A 19,590-nucleotide genomic window follows, 5' to 3' on the forward strand; every position below is an offset into this window, starting at 1 on the left:
CTTGTAAATCTTGAATTTGAATCATTCTAAAAGAGATTCTATGAAATGTGAAACACTTTTGTGAAGTAAATTACTTTTAAATCTCTCATAAATAGCATAGTTCAATAAGTCCTTGAAATAAATGGAGCAAACTTTCCTACCCTCATGTTTCTAAAATAATAAACATATTTTTAAAACGAAAATGCTAACAAGTGCTTTTGGAGGTGATATACACTTGTGAGCGATATATTTTGTTTGGAAATTTACATTTTTCTTTCTTTAAATTTTAGATGTATATATCCGAAGTGATGTTGGTGTATGAAAATCCCTCCTTTAAAATAAAAGAATATTGAGCTAACAAATAATATGTTGTCTAAACGAATTATACAAAGCCGGAAATGAGAAAAGTCTCTACGAGCTTTCAAGGAAAACACACAAATTTGTATTTTCAATAAAATAACGTGTTAAAAACTTAAAATAAAATAAAATAAAATAAAAAGTTTATGTGAATCAATTTTAACATAGTTTATATTTCCATCTGTATTTACAAATGGATCTTCAATGTATGAGATTAAATTCAAGGCTACATTTTTGAAAATTAATTTAAGTAATCTTGAAATTTATTAAAACACTAATTTGAGGACACATTTCATATGAAAAATACTTATTGAAAAATTAGTTCTGAGAACCTATAAAATCATAAACTAGTTTTCTAGAATAATTATACGTAGAATAAAAGGAATAAAGGATCATATGAACTTCTTACTACTACAATCTTTGTATTTTTCTCTAAAACTACGAAACCAAGTGTTATTAGTTATATGCGCGGGTGCAGGTAGCAAGTATCAAGGGTAAAAGCTCATGTATGGCCCAGTCCAATTCCTTACACAGATAGGAAGAATCTACTTATTACCTCCACCCCCTCTTTTATAAAATGGGTTTTTTCTATCATGTATAAATTCGTACATGTTAAGAAGTTTAAAATAATAACTTTGTATTGGAACTTGTTCATTTTATATTAGATATGTAACTTTCTAATAAATTATTGTTGTTTTTTAATAAAAAATTACTAGTTCGGGTTGCTTTAAAATGTGCAATATTGCATATGTTAGACAAACTCTAAATAAATATACATGTGCATGTTCCAATCCGTTTTTAACACGAAAACTAGATATTAACCATTCATTAAATACTTTCATTAACTCAAAGAAAATTTTAAATATATTTTATGCTTGAATATTATAAATTAAAAAATATATCTTCTTCCCATCTACAAGCCTTTATATCTACCTAAACAGAAACATGCAGCAGATGCAAGCATTTTCTCTTGTATATTTTTTTTTGCATTTCTCCAATTGAATTGGAACCACCATTCCAATCCAACATTCACATACCCCATCCATCATTCTGTACACTTACCATTCTAAATACCATCCCTCAAAAACCATAAAATTCAAATTGGATCACAATATAACCAAATAAAAATAAAAATGAAGGCTAGTCCTTCAAATGATAACCATGCTCTACACACCCCATTGCTGGAAAGTAAACAAAAATCATCAAAGTTTATCTTTGTGACATTTGGTTCCATTGTATTTCTAATGTCAATGGTTGCACTTGCATTGACAATAAACCAAATCCAAAATTCCTTGGAAAGTATTGAAATTACTCCTCTTACTAACATTTCTTCAAGTGAAAAATTGCCTAGAGGGGTTGCTCAAGGGGTTTCAGCCAAGTCAAATCCATCTCATTTCAATGAAGTTTCATATAATTGGACAAAAGATATGTTTTCTTGGCAAAGAACAGCTTTCCACTTTCAACCCCAAAATAATTGGATGAATGGTAAGAATAACTAAGCTTATGTTTTCTGGGTCATGTTAACTACTGTCCTGATTACACTAGTTAATGAAACAAAAAAGAAATTTTTTGAATGAAAAAAGTATTTTTCTTTATACTTTTAAGAGTTTGACAACATATCTTTCAAGATAATTTTACTATATTTGATTCCTTAAAAGTATCTCAGGAGTATTTGTTAGCATTTCCTTTTTTTCCATGCACATGTTGAATTTTAGTTCGCTACATGTATATTTAGTAGAATCAAGATGAGTCGTAATTTAAAATAAAAGTTTCAACAAAATCACAATATCACAATTTTTAATCAAATCTAAAATGATTTCATATATTTTTTTTAATTTCTCATTTGTCCAACATCTTCTGTCAATGTCTTTCCTTGAATGGTAGGTGATCAGTGATGATTAATTTCCAATTCTGTATTTTCTTCCTTTGGTTTTTTTTTATTACTATTAATTTTGATTATGAGACTAATCAACAGCATCTCATTGACTTTTTGGGGTTCTTGTTACGTGCGGATGTTTGGCTGACTTGGCTTAGATCCCAGCGGTATGTTTTATCTTTTTATTTGTGATTTTCTTTTTCAGTGGATCTTTTCTTATTTTTTATTTTTTGATACGAAATGGACCTTTTCTTATTAATTGAAAATAAAATAAATTAAATGAATTAACAAGACAAAGAGAAATATATTACCAACCACAAAACATTTTATCTAACATAAGAAGAGTCGGAATAGAACACAAAAAGTTTAACAAGCACATAAAAGCCTAAACTTTGAATAATGCAACATGTCAAAAAGTCTAAACTTTGAAAGAGATTAAACCATCAATTATTCCGTTCTTTCCAAAATACAAAAGCACATAAAAACCAAATTAAATGTAAAAGATATCAAAGAGATACTGAGTTTTCCCCATCTGATCAAATTGAATAAAGTGGTCCAATAAATAAGACGGGTCTACTGAAGAGATACCAATTCAATTCCGAACAAATGCTAAATATTGTCGAAGTAATTGTAACTCAAAAACCACACTCACTCACACATAGTTGAGAATCTTGTTGAATAATTCAACATGTAAATAAATTAACTTTAGTTGGGATCTGATAGCAGAGAAGATGCCAAACAAATAAAGAGACGTTTAAAAGAACATGTTTATGCCGAATAAAATCTGAAAGAAGTGAATTATTGGATATGTCAACATAAGTTAATAATTGACTGTATAGCCTTTAACAAGATCTTGATGCCATGGCATTCATCCACTACACCAACCTGCAAAACAATGTTGTGAAGCAAAGCAAAGCAAAACACTTTTCTAACATCTCCTCCTCCCACGCAAACAACCACAACCTCCACTTCCACACATCTCCTCCCTCACCCCAGCCTAAATAAAACATGTATGTAACAACTTACAATCGAGTTTGTGAGAGATCCTAAGATAACCCCCCCCCCCCATGCAAACAACCACGGTCTCCACTTCTACACCTCTCCTCCCCTCACCCAACCTAAATAAAACATGCATGTAACAGCTAACAATCGAGTTTATGAAAGCACATAAGATAGCCCCCCCTCCCAACCTAGAATCCGTCCAGAAAAAAGTATTGACCCCACCTCCAACGATCCTCCACAAATTATCATCAAACCAAACACCCATACTCTAGCACGCCAATCCTTCCCTTCTCCTTTCCTCGATCGCCTACTTCTTCATTGTAACGAGCCAACAAAACTTCATACCACATCCATGAGTCCCAATTGACCCACAGAAATGAATGATACATGTGGGAGCTTTGAATAAATAATACTTGTGGGAGCATTTTAGTTAATTATAATACTAAAATTGTCTTGATATCTTTATTATTTGTCGATGAATGTTCTTTGGTAGAATCAATTCATACCCCAAAAATTGTAGATTTAACTCTCGCTATCAGTTCCTATAAGCACTCTTTTAGCTTTGATGTTTGTTCTAGTGAGCCTATGAAACCCAACTTCATTAAGAAAAATCTATAAAAAATTATTTTCATTATTTAGGATAATTTATTAACAATTTTTTTAACGCACAAATTCATGTGGGTTCTATCAGATCATGTGAACAAATTTATGTGGCCAGTGCTCCTCATTTATATTTGTATACTTGTAAATTTGTTCATATATAAATCGAGTCAAAAATTGAGTTTGGATACATACACTTAAAATCTTACATTTTTTATAATATATGGTTGCAAAATCATTTTTTAGACTAACTCCGTCCCTAATTATAAGACCCTTTTGAGAATTTTTTTTGTCCTTTTTTATAAGACCCCTTTGTTATTTCCAACTACATTAATTATTTCTTTAGATACATGCCCATATTCATTATACATTTTTTTTTTCCAATCAACAATAAATAACATATGGAAAACATAAATTAACTCTCTCTTAAGGATAAAATTGTAAAAACAATAACGATTACAAACAACTTTAATATAAATATCAATTTTCTTAATTTCCGTGATTTTAACAAAAAAAATCTTACATATAGGGACGGATGTAGTATATTTTTATCTCTTATCATGAAAACCTAAAAAGTAAAATAAATTGACATCAAAGATATTGCATTGTACGGTTGCAGGTCCATTGTTTCACATGGGATGGTACCATTTATTTTACCAATACAATCCTGATTCAGCTGTGTGGGGAAACATTTCATGGGGTCATGCTGTATCATCGGACATGATTCATTGGCTTTACCTTCCCATTGCCATGGAACCCGACAAATGGTTCGATATTAACGGTGTATGGACCGGATCCGCCACGCTTTTGCCAGATGGCGAAGTCATAATGCTTTACACAGGCGATACAGACAACTATGTGCAAGTGCAAAATCTTGCTCATCCGGCCAACTTATCTGACCCCCTTCTCCTTGATTGGGTTAAATATGCAAATAACCCAATCTTAGAGCCCCCACCTGGCATTGGTTCAAAGGATTTCCGCGATCCAACCACTGGTTGGATCGGGCCAGATGGAAAATGGAGAGTCCTAATTGGATCAAAGAAAGGACAAACAGGTCTTTCATTGGTTTACAAAACCACAAATTTTATAAATTTTGAACTAAATGATAACTACTTACATGCGGTTCCGGGTACGGGTATGTGGGAATGTGTGGATTTTTACCCGGTTTCTATAAACGGGTCAAATGGTTTGGACACATCAGTAAATGGACCACATGTTAAGCATGTGTTAAAGGCTAGTTTGGATGATACAAGAGTGGATAGTTATGCAATTGGGACTTATTTTATTGAAAATGATACATGGATTCCTGATAACCCACTTGAGGATGTGGGTATTGGGTTGCTTTTGGACTATGGAATATACTATGCTTCAAAGACTTTCTATGATCAAGTGAAAAAAAGAAGGATTTTGTGGGGATGGATTAATGAGACTGATGCTGAAAGTGATGACTTGGAAAAAGGTTGGGCATCTCTTCAGGTATGTATTATACATAACATACTGAAATTACATCAATTTGCCAAAGCTGAAATGCATTGCAAAATGTTTGATAGAGCAATTCATAAAACCTTGTACACAATTTTTTTCTTCAGACAATTCCAAGAACAGTGCTTTTTGATCAGAAGACTGGAACTAATTTGCTTCAATGGCCAGTAGAAGAAGTAGAAAGCTTAAGACTGAGTAGTGATGAATATGCAGAAGTAGTTGTTACACCTGGCTCTGTTGTTCCATTGAACATTACTCAAGCAACACAGGTTTTGTCTATAGCATTTTCTAAGTTATCATATTACTTGATTTTTTGCTTTTTTGTTTTAAGGTTATTTCTAAAACCAATAAATTTCTTATTTGTGATAAAATTATTTGTCTCAACTCTTTCATTTCCTAATTTTTTTTTGCAGTTGGACATATTTGCTGAATTTGAGATTGAATCATTGACATCTAAAGAAAATATTAGCAATGACAATATAGATTGTGGAAGAGGTTCTATAGATAGAAGTGATTTTGGACCATTTGGTATTCTAGCAATTGCACATGACACACTTTCAGAACAAACTCCAATATATTTCCGCCTCTCTAATACTAGTCTTGGTAGTTCAACAAATTTATTTTGTGTTGATGGAACAAGGTATGCATTTGAATGAATTTTGTCCTCAGAGACGTAACAATGACGTGAAGTCCGCGTTGATTGTAACTGGTTGTTACAATTTCACGGACACAATTGTTCGTTCACTTATAAGAATTTGTATTTGCTAGTCAATTTTTTCTCCTGATCGTGAGAAATGAGTTATTGTATGGTATGGTGCAGATCATCAAAGGCTCCTGATGTTGAAAAACGGGTTTATGGTAGCAAAGTTCCAGTTTTCAGTGATGAAAAACTATCAATGAGGGTCTTGGTAAGTTTGAATGACACACTTCTTCTTGTACTTCTTGCTCATCATGTTTTCTATGCAACTAATCTCATGAATTATATTCTAAAACACCTATTCATGCAAGATGCTTTTAGGATTTATGTCTAAACCAATATTTTAAAAAACTGTTTGAATCCACAATTGTGGTATATAGTTCAAATTCAATTCATTTACTTAAGGAGAAGTATCTTCAATTCAAGTACACCTCATTTGATACATGAGTCAAAATCAACGAGTTAATTATGGAATCGAGACTCAAACTAATTTAAATCGGTTCGATTCAATGTTATCAGGTTGACCATTCAATTATTGAGAGCTTTGCTCAAGGAGGAAGAGTTGTGATCTCAGGTAGAGTTTATCCAACAGAAGCAATATATGGAGCTGCAAAATTATTTCTATTTAACAATGCAACTAACATAAACATCAAAGTCTCCCTCAAGATTTGGCATTTGAACTCTGCTTTTATACGCCCATTTCCCTTTGATCAAAGTCAATGAAAAGTGCAAAAACTTAATGAAGCTCATAAATTGTTAGTGAATCATCCTTCATCTAGTTGGTGTCATTCACTTTGATTTCGGATTTTTTTTTAGTAGTAATACGATTTCTCTTAAATTTTTTTAAAAATCACGGATAATTGTGGCTAATGTGATCATATATTGGTCTCCAATGAATACGAGACTTGTAAACTTTGAAGTACCGAGTATGATTTGTACTCGTAATAAAAAGTACATTGTTTTTTTTTTTTGAAGGAATAAAAAGTACATCTTTGTTCTTAGTATATTATTTTTATATTGTTTACCATAGTAATTTTATTTGTGACTAAAATGAATAAATCATTGTAAAAGAATGTTACACGATGAATCATAAGCGTTTTTTATATTGTTACACGATGAATAAATTGAGAATACAAAATTTGAATAGTTATTTATGAAAATATTTACTCCAAAACGAGGTAACTAACTTCAGGATGCACATAACATGGTTTGGAGTAATTTATACCTTTCTTACAAATATTCATAAATTCCTTTATCTATTTAAGAGGGGGTGTATTTGGTTTGGAAGAAAAGTTGAGAATGGAGAAATAGGTAATAGAGAATGTGAGAAATAAAGTATATTTCATTTATTGTTTGGTATAAGAGAACGGAAGTGTTGTACAGCACGAGATCAAAGGTAACGAGTGGAAATCATGTGATGGAGAGTTAAACATGGGAGAGGGAATTCAATTGGTTACAGGAAGGAAGGCATAAATAAAAATTCAAGGGTGGAGAATGGTTCGTCGCTTCTCGTGTGTGTGTATTGTTGTTCCAAAGAGCATTTTCCATAAAAGAAATATGAAGAAAGAAGTGTTGGTTATTTTGAAACTACCAAAATGCTTCTTTATCTTTATTTTTATAAACTTCCGTAAAAAATAATTTAGTTTTGTAGTTTTTTTTTTTTTTTTTTTTTTGTGGTGGTTGGGGATTGAACTCCGAACTTTGTATAATATATTATGCATTATCTATACAAATTGAGTTAAGCTTACGAGGTCTTGTCCATTCACTATTTGCTACAGGGAGTTGCTGGTTCATGTTGGTGCTTCTTCGTGCTTGCCAAGGTTGTGCTTGTATGATCACTTGTTGTGGGCCAGAAATGGTTGATTAAATTGATCGCAGCAAACGGTTGGTGTGAGTGGATTTGCAAATTACTATGTTGGCGGTTGAGTCCACTACACTTTCAAGCATCTTTCAGTGGCTTTGTTCGTTTCATTCGCCAAAATTTAGACCCTCTTAGTATTCATCGTTTGCTTTAATTTTTAGGGTTGGATCTATTTTATGGATTTTTTATTTTCTTATTTTTGTTTTGCCCGTTTAGGCTGTTTACTGGGTTAGATTTTATGTAATTTTTTTTTTTAATAATATTTATGGAGTAGGGTTCCAACTTAGTTGGACACTATTCTTTTTTATATCATTTTACTTTGCTTTATAAAAAAAAAAAAAAATCAACTGATTACTATCGAGTAAATAGGCAAAAACCCCCCTGAAATTGTAGCTTTCGTCAAAAACCCCCCTGATTTTTAGGAAACTTCAAAAACCCCCCTGAAATTGACAAACGTTAGTCAATTACCCCCCTCCGTTTGTTTTGGCTATTAAATGACTTTTTTTTTTTTTTTTTTTGCTTTCTTCATCTTCTTCCTTGCACTTTTTTCATCATCTTCATGAATATTTATAAAAAAATCCAGAAAAAAATTAAGAAACAAAATCATCCTCTTCACAAACAACCTTGAAATCTACAACATTGGGGTGCTCAGATAACTTTTGACAAAGAAAAATGAAGGTTGAATGATGAAGATTGGGTTTGTAAAAAAATTGGAATGTGGGGTTTTTGAACAGAAGGAACATTGATATGTTCAAACTTCTCAATCCAACCCATTTCAAAAACTTCTTCTTCTTCTCACGCGTAATCCCTTTCTTCCTTTCTTCTCTAAATTTTTTCTTACCACCCAAAAATCCCTTTATTTCTTTCTTCCTTAATTTTTTCTTACACTAGAAAAGCATAATCATGATGATGGTGATAACAACAAAGCAACAACCTTCATCCCAAAATTGCAGGAAGTAGGAGGACATATGTATGTCTTTCTTTGTACCCATTCATTTAGAATAGAAGCTAAGAACTCATGATTTGAACAAAAAGAAACAGCCCAACACAATACAAATCCGCGATTTGGAAAAGGACGAGCGAACCACAGCCAGATCGTACTGTACGTCGATAGAGACGAAGACCATCTCGTGTTATTGTTCATCAACAAAGGATTTAACAAAACAGATTGATGAAGGGAGATGAAGATGGAAGGAACAAATTTAGTTTTTAAAAAATCCAGATCCGAAAAAATATATGTTTTTGTCTAAGTTGTCAGTGAATAGTGTTGTTGTTGGGTTAGACGCATGACTTGGAATATGATTTAGTTTTGGAGGTGATTATGAACGATTTAGTGTTGTTGTTGGGGTAGATGAAGAAAGCAAAAAAAAAAAAAAAAAAGTCATTTAACAGCCAAAACAAACGGAGGGGGGTAATTGACTAACGTTTGTCAATTTCAGGGGGTTTTTGAAGTTTCCTAAAAATCAGGGGGGTTTTTGACGAAAGCTACAATTTCAGGGGGGTTTTTGACTATTTACTCGATTACTATCCTTAAAAAAAAAAAAAAAAAAGACTAATTACTTCTGTTTTTTTTTTTGACAGATGAGACTAATCTTTCAACCTGAATCCAAAAAACATCGCATTAAGACAGGAAAAATACACCGCACAAAAGTTTTTCAAAACGACGAAATCACAAAAAAAACAAAAACAAAATAAAACAGAAAAAATTTAATAGAAATTTTTAATTAGTTTAATTTGTTCTTTTCTCTAATAATAACTCTCTAATAATAACTCGCAGGTACTTCTCTCTTTCTCTTGCAATGAAAAGAGGCCGGTGAATTGCGTCGCAGCAAAGTCCACTCCACACCACACGAGGTTTGATTCTACCATAAATCAATTTCATTTCAAAATTCTTTATAATCAATTTCTGTTAATTTCAGCTCATTCACCAAACGGTTATTTTGCATCAAAATTGTTCAACAACCCCTAAATTCACCACATCTACTTTCTTACAACCTCTTTCTTTTCTTACCTTATGATTCTTCTTCTTCTTCTTCTTCTTGTTAGTTTATTACTGTGTTGTCAATTAGCGGCAACTCTATCCATCGAACAAACTGTTTTTTTCTTCGCAATCATTTGTTAGAAACCTAAGCCATAATAGATTCAGATTCTGACTATTTGTCAATTGATACATTTTTTCTTGTTTGTATCAAGGTTGTTTCTACCCAATCCTTACTGTTATATTACTCGTTGGCATCAGAATCACGTTATTCTAATTGCTCTGGTAACCTAATATCTATTATTTTCTCAGTTAAGTGATTATGATGTTTTCACTTCATTTTTATAGTCGCTACTAGCTGGAGATTATTTAGATGGATAAGTTGTTTCAACTGATTTGTGTGTGTTCAGGAATAAATGAATTAATAATGATCATTGGTCATTGTTGTCATGATTGAGTTTTTGAAGGTTTGTTGGAAACAAGTTATTTTTCCATGAATCAGAATTTGGACAAATACTATTGTTTTGTGATACATGATTTTGATGAAAGTGTTTTCAAATTACAGATATAGGGGCGCTAAAGCACCAGTGTTACAGAATTTAAACAAACCGTTATTTTCCGCAAACTGTGTTTTAACAACACTGTTTTTTAGAAACTTAAGACATAAAGCTGTCGACTGTGAAGAATTCAGATTTTAACTCAATTGAATAAGGTTGTTTCTGCCTAGTCCCTGATTGTGTTCGGTGTTGTCAAATATCGGCCGAGGTGGGCTGTGGTGGTGGATTTTTGAAAACCGTTGCGGCCAATTTTTAAAGAATGACATTGCCATGGCATTTTATGGTGCCTTAAAATCACAGATATTTAGCTTTCCATCGTTAATTATTAGGATTCATTTCAACTGAGTTATTCAGCTTTCCAGCCACTAAGTCAGTGGGATGTTTTCATTTCTATTTTCTAGTAGCTGGAGATAATTTAGATTGATAAATTCTTTCAACTTTGAACTGATTTATTGTTAGCAACGAATGAATAGATAATGATCATAGATTCTTGTTGTCATTGTTGAATATTTTGAAGGTTTGCTGGAAACAAGTGTTACACCAACTAGTTTGTCCATAGCTGCTTACAATATTTATGATGGAAGGAAATGTTAGTATTGGGGATGGAGACCAAACTCAAACCAAGAGAGAAAGTTCTTTGGTAAAGATAAAAGTACTGTTTTTTGCACGAGCGCGGGATCTTACCGGCTTGAGTGAGGTGCCATTGGAGGTGTCATCTGGAAGTACTACTCAAGATTGTTTGAAAAAGCTTCTTGTTCAATTTCCAAGTTTGGAAGAAATAAAAGGGTGCATGGTTCTTGCTCTGAATGAGGAGTATACAATGGATTCAACCATTGTTAAAGACAAGGATGAGTTGGCCATTATACCTCCAATAAGTGGTGGTTAATTAAACAACTTGTAATTTTATGACTGCTGCAGGGTGGATAATTCAACTTGTTAGTAATCTTCTTCCTTCTCTCAATTGATTCACAATACCTTGTTGTTAGCTAACAGTAACGCCGACTTAAGATATGTGAATCTTGAAATAAAGTCTTTGTAAATCAATTGAATAAATTGTCCAAGTTATTGTAGTTGGTATTTGTGAAAATGTTGATATAAATACAGAAATTCAACCTTCATTCTTATGTCTTTTAGTTTCCTTCTCAACTCTTATTCTTCAAACTTGTATTGTATCAGATTTGAATCAAGTTGAATAAAATTGAGGTATTGCAGGTCATAAAAAGTATATGTATAAGCATATATTTTGAAGTATGATGATATAAAATATAACATTAAATTAAAGAGAGATGGGGCCAATAGCATACTTATGTTAGTCATCTACCACTGAACAGATATGAATTCCTTGGATGCTCTATATGCTTTTGTTACCAGAAACTACTATAATATGGATCCAGATTCTTTAAAATTCATTCTCCTGCATTCTACTGCACATATGCAAATTTATTCTTTACAAGTACAGAGAGAAAAACTCTTGAGATTTGACTAAATGCAGGGACTACAGTGATCATCAATAAATTAACAGAATCCAAATTCCCAAAAGATTGTGCCTACATTGATTCCATCAGCCACATTAGTCCAACTCAAGCGTATGTGCGTAACAAACCCATTAGCGAAAGTTTTAAGGTACAGAGCAAGAATGAAAATGAATGAAACAAATTAAGAAAATATTAAGTGATTTATCTTGCTGTTTTGCAAAAGAGTGTATTTTCAATTTGAAGAGATAGGAAGAGTTAACATTAGTAATGAGAGAACCGGGTGGAATATGGTACAATGCAAAAGGTAAAATTCAGGGATGTTTAAACTTACAAGGCCAAGGTTTTGCAAGATTCAAGCAGCTATGAGAATTTTCCTCCGACTCTACCATTGCTAAAGGACAAGAGTTACTATCAATTTAACTCATTAAGAAAGTGATCGTGAGAGGAATGATTAATTATCATATAAAGCTTCACATTTTCTATGGATAGTTGGGGTTGTGTGGGTAACTAGTTGTCATTTTCTGTGGATGTGGCGTAATAGAGAAGTGCATGGTGAGGCTCGAATTCGCTCCAGCCACCCTTGGCATATTATGGGTTGGGTGCAGCAATATAAGCAAGCGGATAATAGTGTTGTGAGTGGGCATACTAAGCATCGAGTGGAAATTGATGTTATGTAGAAGAAACCGGAGGACGATTGGATTTGGTTGAATACAGATGGGGCTAGTAAAAGAGATAACTCAGTTGGTAATGGAGAGCTTTTTCGAAACGCTGAAGGAAAGTGGATTAGTGGCTTTTCCCGTAGCTTGGGTAGATGTAATGCATATTTAGCAGAGCTTTAGGGAGTCTTTGATGGTCTCCAAATTGCTAGAGAGAGAGGTTTTGCAAAGGTTGAGTTGCACGTTGATTCAAGTGTGGTGGTGCATACCCTACAGACAACTAAGGATGGAAGTGTTGTTGGTTGGCGTCTCATTCAAGAAATTCGCCGATTGCTTGCTTTGGAGTGGGAAGTGAAGATTTGTCATTCTTATCGTGAGGCGAATTCGTAAGCAGACGCTCTTGCAAACATGGGTTGTGAGCATGTGCCTGGGTTGCGTGTGTATGAGCAATGTCCAACTGGGCTTAGTGTTAGTTGATGTTATGTGGGATAGCCCCTAGAGTCATCTCTGTTTAGTTTTATCTTTTCTCGGGCCTAGGCCCCTTTCTTTCAAAAAAAAAAAAGAAGCTTCATATTTTATCATGCTCAAGCATATTATGATTTTGTAATGTGTAGCCTCAAATACAAAGTAACGTGAGAACTATATATGCATATTACTTAGTCAACATTGAAATCGAAACAAAGTTATTTTTAGTAAAGTTGTTGACACTGATGAGGTTTTTGTTTATAATTGGGGCATGCAGTAAATTGTTTATAGCCAAGGCGACATTAGGTTTAATGTAGGGGAAAAATATGAACAATCAGAAGAGAGTATTTTTAGACCCTCTCCATTTCCAATGAATCTAATTAGAGCTTCAAAGTTGTCATTATTGTTCTTGGCCACTAAGAAGATTATAGAAATTGTGATGGTGGACGAAGTGGTTGTGGACCTTGTGTTCAAGAAGAAATATTACAAAATTAGGGTTCTGAAACCATGATTCTAAAAGGAAAATTGTGGAATTTAAAACCCTTGTAACTTGAAATCTTTGATTTGTTGTAGGGTCAACACCCGAACATAATGGTGGAGTAAATCCTTGCTTTAGGCCTTCAAACAAGAGTTTTTTTTTTTTTTTTTTTCAAGATTTATCCTTCTAAACAAAAGACTGATTTACTATTAGTAAAAATGTTTGAAAAATATATTACACCATGTCCAAATAAAAAATTGCAATCCTATAATTAAAGTTTGGGTAATGGGTTTAAGGTGGAAGATTGATGGATTCCTATCATTCAGCCATATAGGGAGGGTAATATTTGTGCGGATTGGTTGACGAAGCTTCAAACCTCCACCAATGGTCTCTTATTAATTTGAGATGAGTGTCCTTCTCAACTATCTCTTAATTTGTTTGCTTATGCTATATTGGTGAAGTAAGGATTATGCGTTAGTCTTGTCTTTTCTTTCTTGTTGAAAAAATATATCACCATTAACATAATGTTGTTATATCTAATAGCTACTTTCAAACAAACCAAACTTTATCATCATATCTTAGTAGTCTATTAACATTACCTCCTCTTGTTTCTTCAATGAATCGTGATGCACATAGACACATCCACACATTAACATGATGTTGAAATGCACTTTGGTAACATGTCCCAAGTCAATGCCCAACATAAACGGTTGAAAACTTCAACAGAATAAAAGAGAGATTATTTTGCTTAAAAAATGGGTTTTCCATGTCAAAAACCGTAACATACGGGTCCCTAAATAACATCAGATAAATTGGTTGAAATTTGTTTGGAAAATTGATTTGATTCACATTAAGCAAATGTTTGTTTAAGTGTTTTTCTCACATGATTTGGTCAAAATTTAATAACCGGCTCATAACATAATTACAAACTAAGCAATTGTTTACTTATTATCAACAAAAAAAAAAAAAAAAAAAAGCAATTGTTTACTTTATCTTCTTGAATTTAGATTTTAATACTCAAGCAAGCCTCTCCTATGCTATTGTCCTTTTCTTGTTTATTTTGATGTAATTTCTTAGTGATACATTGATTCTCCTCCATTAACGGACCCGTATGCTATACTCAAGGAAAATTTCATAATTCAAAAACACAACTTGTGCACCATATCATTATACTCAATCCTTGGTAGCCCTTAATTTGACTAGCAATACATTGATTCTCCTCCATTAACGGTTGCATTTGAAGTGTCCATTGAGTAGCTTGATTGGGTAGTCAACCTCCATTACAAGGGACTTCTTCCAAAAGTTTGTGAGAGCAAGCTACGGTCAATCTCAATTTTGAGCAGTTGAAATGCATAAACAAAAATACATTTGTATATCTTTAATTAATTATGCAGTGACAAAAATTAATTTTAAATAAATTGAATTGACTTTAGTTTAAAGAATGTTACTCAACTCTTTAAAGCATATATATAATCCTCGAATTAGATGTGTTTAGGTATGTCCGATTTCGATACGACATCGACACATATAGTTATACTGAATTATATGATTTTTTTAAATAATTATCGATATCAACCTGTTAATGTCTATGTTGTGTCTAATATCCATGTCAGTATTCGTGTTTTATAGCAATTAAGCAAGTTTTTTAATCCATCCATGTAGTAAAAGTCAGTACTCTGAAAATTGGACACCCCATACCGAAAAGCATTATGAAAAGAGGGATTTGTGCAAGTAAATCTCTTGATATTAGTATAATAATTTGAGCAATTGTCCTCTTCCAACATGGACCAAAGCATATTATATTGAATCACTAAACATAGACCATAATTTACCCGCAAAAGGTATCCACATGAATCAAAATAAAGGTATTAGTGGAGTATTCCTAGGATTTTCAAACCTTTGTCCAAATCTACTTTGTTTCATTCACTTTTTGATAATTAAACAACTGGTGTCTAGGGTATACAAATAACATGTTAGATCGGGTTGCATGTGACTCGAATTCAATTCTAACATTTGATCGGATAAACTTTTAAGACTCTAATCCAATTTTAACTATGGTCGCCCGATGAAATATTGGTCAAATAAGAATGCGACAGTATAAGGACATAACTATGTTGGTCACAAGACAAGTCATCATTCACCAATACATAACCATCTTTTTTTTAAATAAAAATAAAAATTAATAAACAAGTTCTTTTCCCAAGAGAGGACGTAAAATTATGGACACTTTCATGCTTTAAATTATTAATAAATCAACTAACATAGAGAAATTGATATAGCAATTGAGGAAGTGATAGTCACTACCCGCTATATAATTTATGAGTTGAAGTTCATTACATGCATTAGACTCCATCATGTTGTAGCATATCATCAAGATGTAATGATACATAAAAAGTGCATAACTAATTTCAGTATTTTATAATCATTTGGATGTGTGCAAGCCATTTCTACTGATTTTATCTACCGGTTAATGTGTGTGAGAGAGATTAGAAAATAATACCAAAATCATGAGATTATAAATTAAGCTTTTATCATTGAGTTAACACTCTAAGTGTAAAATGTTTCTAAAGCCGATTAAAAGAGTGATCGAAAAATTAGAGTGTCCTTTTTTTTCTTTTCAAAATCTTAAACTACACCAAGATATAGTCTTAGCCCTCTAAAACCATTCCCTATAAAATCCAACTAGCAAATTCTTTACATCTAAAAATAATCATCTCGTTAGTTGATTTCGACAGATAGACTATTAGGCAAGGAAGCCTCTCAATCAATGGAAGGATATGCTATGCTAAAGCAGCAGAGCGAGAGAAGTTGATTATTTCTCATAACCACTAACTTAGTATGCGGGTCGCAAATGCCTCAAACTGATTCGAAACATAGTGAGATTGGACAATGACGCAAGAAACTCACATTCAATATTTTTAACAAACTAACCGCATGAAGGGATGAGATGAGACATAATCTCGTAAGAGTTGTGCTCTAAGGACTATGTGAACGCACCACACCGTGAAGAAGGAGATAACAAGCGTATTTAACACATCCTTAATCAAATAGGCGTATTTGATATTTCATCCATTTACCTTTATGTCTTTATTTTTATGCATTTCTTAGTGGAGCTCAAAATTTCCAAAACACAATCATACTTAACGCTCTACTTGAAAAACAAAGGAACCCACGACCGAGGTATAAAGTTAATTCGCTTGAAGAAGATGGAATCACAATTGAGGATATTCAGCCGAACCTCGACTGAATTTTTGCGCCACTAACAAATTTGGCATGCTTAGTGGGGCAATATGAACTTTACCACTGAAAAATCTAGTACACCAAGTCAAGACTAAGTTTCTTGTATGCACCTGAGGTCTGAAAAGAGTCTCAACAGTATGAAACAAATGTGATATTCAACAACTAGAATGTTTGGACAACCTCGACCTAGTGAGCTCTTGCAAACGTTGGGAAAGCCAACATCCATGGCTGCTTCTAGCGTTTTTTATGTACGACCGATTAAAATACATAAGTCTCCATTAGTAATGGCAACATCTTTAATTCAACATCATATTGACATGGTGATTCATGGTATCATGTATCAAGTCTTCAAACAAATTGATGAAATTATTAAACTAATGGCTTACAATAAAGTTCAACAAGCCAAGGAATTGGAGGTTGTACGAGCCAATTCTGGTGAAAATTTAGTCACCAACGCTCCATAAAGGGTACAAGGGACCCAAAATCAAACATGTCTTATTAATGAAAGCCAAATGATTATTGTATCAGTAGGAGCTCAACATGATCATTACAATATGTACTTCCTTCTACTCCTTATTCATAACCTAGTATTTATTCCACAGCTAAACCTAAAGTGCACCAAGTGAGGAATTTTGCTTATAATCAGACCAATCTTCAAGATGAACATGTACATATGGTGAGGAGACAACCTGAAGCAGTATGAAACATTGGCCTCCAACAAATTTTGCCTTATGGAAACAATATGTAGTCAATCAGCATGTCTTGCACTAGAGGATACGTCTGTTGCCCAATAGCAAGAATTTAATGTCCAAATTTGGATTATCATATGTAATGGCCATGTGTGAATTATCCATATGCATCATCTAAACATGTAACATACCTTCAACAACTTGATGTACTTATACCACCCTCGGTGGGTTGACGATCACTTGGGCAATATGAAGTTGTACATATGAGCACCCATGAATCATGAATCCACTTCACCAATATAGACTTTGTTGGTTCCTTAGACTCAATGGAGAATCAATGGTGATCCAAACAAATAGAAGTCATGGAGAGTTCCCTAACCTCAAGTTCAAGGTCAACCATGACTCCAAAGTCATAAGAACATACATGGTGTCTGCTAGTTGCAGTCGAGGTAAGAACTTCAAAACTGCAAATGTTGGATCCCAACCTTATAGTCGATACAATCAAGAGGTACTTCGGTATACAACATAAATGTATGAATATACATGCTTATCGGAAGCCATATCCATAATGGGTTGATAGATTGATGCCTTTACCCATTTTTTATAAGACTCTAAATTTTGCTACCTTTTATAGGGGAAGATGGTTAATCGACAATCAGAAGATCTATTGCGTAGTGCAATGTGCGAAACCATAACAAATTCCACAAGTTACAACTATTCCATTTATCATTGACATGAACAACTTTCATGTGGTATTCTTCTCTCCCATCGTTTACACCTAAAAATAATCATCATGTTAGCTGGTCTCGACAAATAGGTGATTAGACTAATAGGCTATGATACCAATCCTAGTAAAGACCGAACACAAGCCATCATATGAATCCGACAACTAAAGGTTTATGGGAAATTGTTCTAGAATGAACCAAGACTCAATCCCTCAACGGATTGAGATATCCTTAAGTCACCAGCCATTACATAGACCATCACATATACTCACCCTAAAAACACCAATTATCAGGGTCGCTCAAAAGCAATATGGATAGTCCTTTCCAAATCTTAAGATCCCATGCTCTAATATGTTTACGGTTATGATCAAATACCCCCCTGAAATTGCATAAATGGATACATACGTTATGCTTTTGTCTATTTGTATACGTATGTATACAAACATATTAGAGCATAACCGTAAAGTAACCGTAAACATATTAGCGGGGGAACTACGGTTATGATCAATTACCCCCATGAAATTGCATAACGTTAATCAATTTACCCCCTCCGTCAAATTTTTCTGTTAACTGTTTACAGTTATGATCAAATACCCCCTGAAATTTTGCACTTATGTGCAAAATGCCCCATAAACTTGAAAATTTATTTATATTTTTTTATCCTTGACTCAAAAAATATTAAAGGCAAACAATTAACAATTATTGATCATATAAATCTTTATGGAATGTATGTTTATGCAGCTATTGGTCATATAAATCTTTATGGAAGGTATGTTACTCTCATGTGTTTTAAATATATACATATATATAAGAATTTTTTTTTACACAAGTTGGTAATTATGTTAGAGTATGCAGTCATAAAGTACACAAGTCTTTGATAATTGTGTGTCCATAAAGAAAATTCACAGGTTAATATCTGCAGAAGGAAGAAGAAACATGGCTTAGGTTTGTGAATTTGAAATTTAATTAATGATATAATTTTTATAATGCAGGAAATGCCATATCTATTAGCTGCAACATGTTAAATAGATTTTGTCATAGACCTTCTGCATGAAGCCAGTATATCACATTGTACTACAAAGTTATGTGATATATATCAATTTTTTGCTGCTATGGCATTCTTGTCTTGGTTTATTTCAACAGTTTAATATCTTTTTAATGTTTGGTTTTTAGTTTTACCTTCTTTGTAAAAAATTTATCTTGCTCCTTGTTGATAAATATGAAATATGAATGAAAAGGCTGCACATGACAAAACCATGATTTTTTTGACATATATTCATTCATTTTCTTGTGAATAGAATTTTTATGACAATATGTACAATATACTACTTGAAGAACTAAATGTATGATTTTTTATAAGAAAAAAAATCTAAATTTTTAAGTTTAGGGGGCATTTTGCACATAAGTGCAAAATTTCAGGGGGGGTATTTGATCATAAACGTAAGAAGTTAACAAAAAAATTTGACGGAGGGG

General features: G+C 32.9%; 2 protein-coding genes across 7 annotated transcripts; both read left to right on the top strand.

The window, feature by feature from the left end:
* Positions 1 to 1,259: 1,259 nt before the first annotated feature.
* LOC11422963 (beta-fructofuranosidase, soluble isoenzyme I) lies at positions 1,260 to 8,088 on the top strand. Of its 3 annotated transcripts, XM_039832501.1 has the most exons (8): positions 1,260 to 1,821; positions 2,371 to 2,379; positions 4,434 to 5,290; positions 5,404 to 5,565; positions 5,710 to 5,936; positions 6,117 to 6,204; positions 6,513 to 6,567; positions 7,772 to 8,088. In XM_039832501.1, the coding sequence occupies exons 1-8, from the start codon at positions 1,470 to 1,472 to the stop codon at positions 7,858 to 7,860; spliced, it is 1,839 nt and encodes a 612-aa protein (XP_039688435.1). In that variant the 5' UTR covers positions 1,260 to 1,469; the 3' UTR covers positions 7,861 to 8,088. The 3 variants fall into 3 exon arrangements, with proteins under 3 accessions (XP_039688435.1, XP_003598216.2, XP_039688436.1); XM_003598168.4 differs by lacking the exon at positions 7,772 to 8,088 and having other exon boundaries at positions 6,513 to 6,977; XM_039832502.1 differs by lacking the exon at positions 7,772 to 8,088 and having other exon boundaries at positions 1,698 to 1,821; positions 2,312 to 2,379; positions 6,513 to 6,977.
* A 1,500-nt stretch (positions 8,089 to 9,588) lies between these two features.
* Positions 9,589 to 11,522, top strand: LOC11415211 (molybdopterin synthase sulfur carrier subunit). 4 transcript variants are annotated; one of them, XM_039832383.1, is made up of 5 exons: positions 9,602 to 9,708; positions 10,048 to 10,143; positions 10,243 to 10,299; positions 10,398 to 10,544; positions 10,907 to 11,522. In XM_039832383.1, exon 5 carries the CDS (start codon positions 10,964 to 10,966, stop codon positions 11,273 to 11,275), a length of 312 nt encoding a protein of 103 aa, XP_039688317.1. In that variant the 5' UTR covers positions 9,602 to 9,708; positions 10,048 to 10,143; positions 10,243 to 10,299; positions 10,398 to 10,544; positions 10,907 to 10,963; the 3' UTR covers positions 11,276 to 11,522. The 4 variants fall into 4 exon arrangements, with proteins under 4 accessions (XP_024636038.1, XP_039688317.1, XP_039688316.1 ...); XM_039832382.1 differs by having other exon boundaries at positions 10,048 to 10,117; XM_003598169.4 differs by lacking the exons at positions 10,243 to 10,299; positions 10,398 to 10,544 and having other exon boundaries at positions 9,603 to 9,708; positions 10,048 to 10,117.
* Positions 11,523 to 19,590: the final 8,068 nt, after the last annotated feature.

This window comes from Medicago truncatula, chromosome 3 (genome assembly GCF_003473485.1).
Source record: "Medicago truncatula cultivar Jemalong A17 chromosome 3, MtrunA17r5.0-ANR, whole genome shotgun sequence".
In the NCBI taxonomy this organism is placed as follows: domain Eukaryota; kingdom Viridiplantae; phylum Streptophyta; class Magnoliopsida; order Fabales; family Fabaceae; genus Medicago; species Medicago truncatula.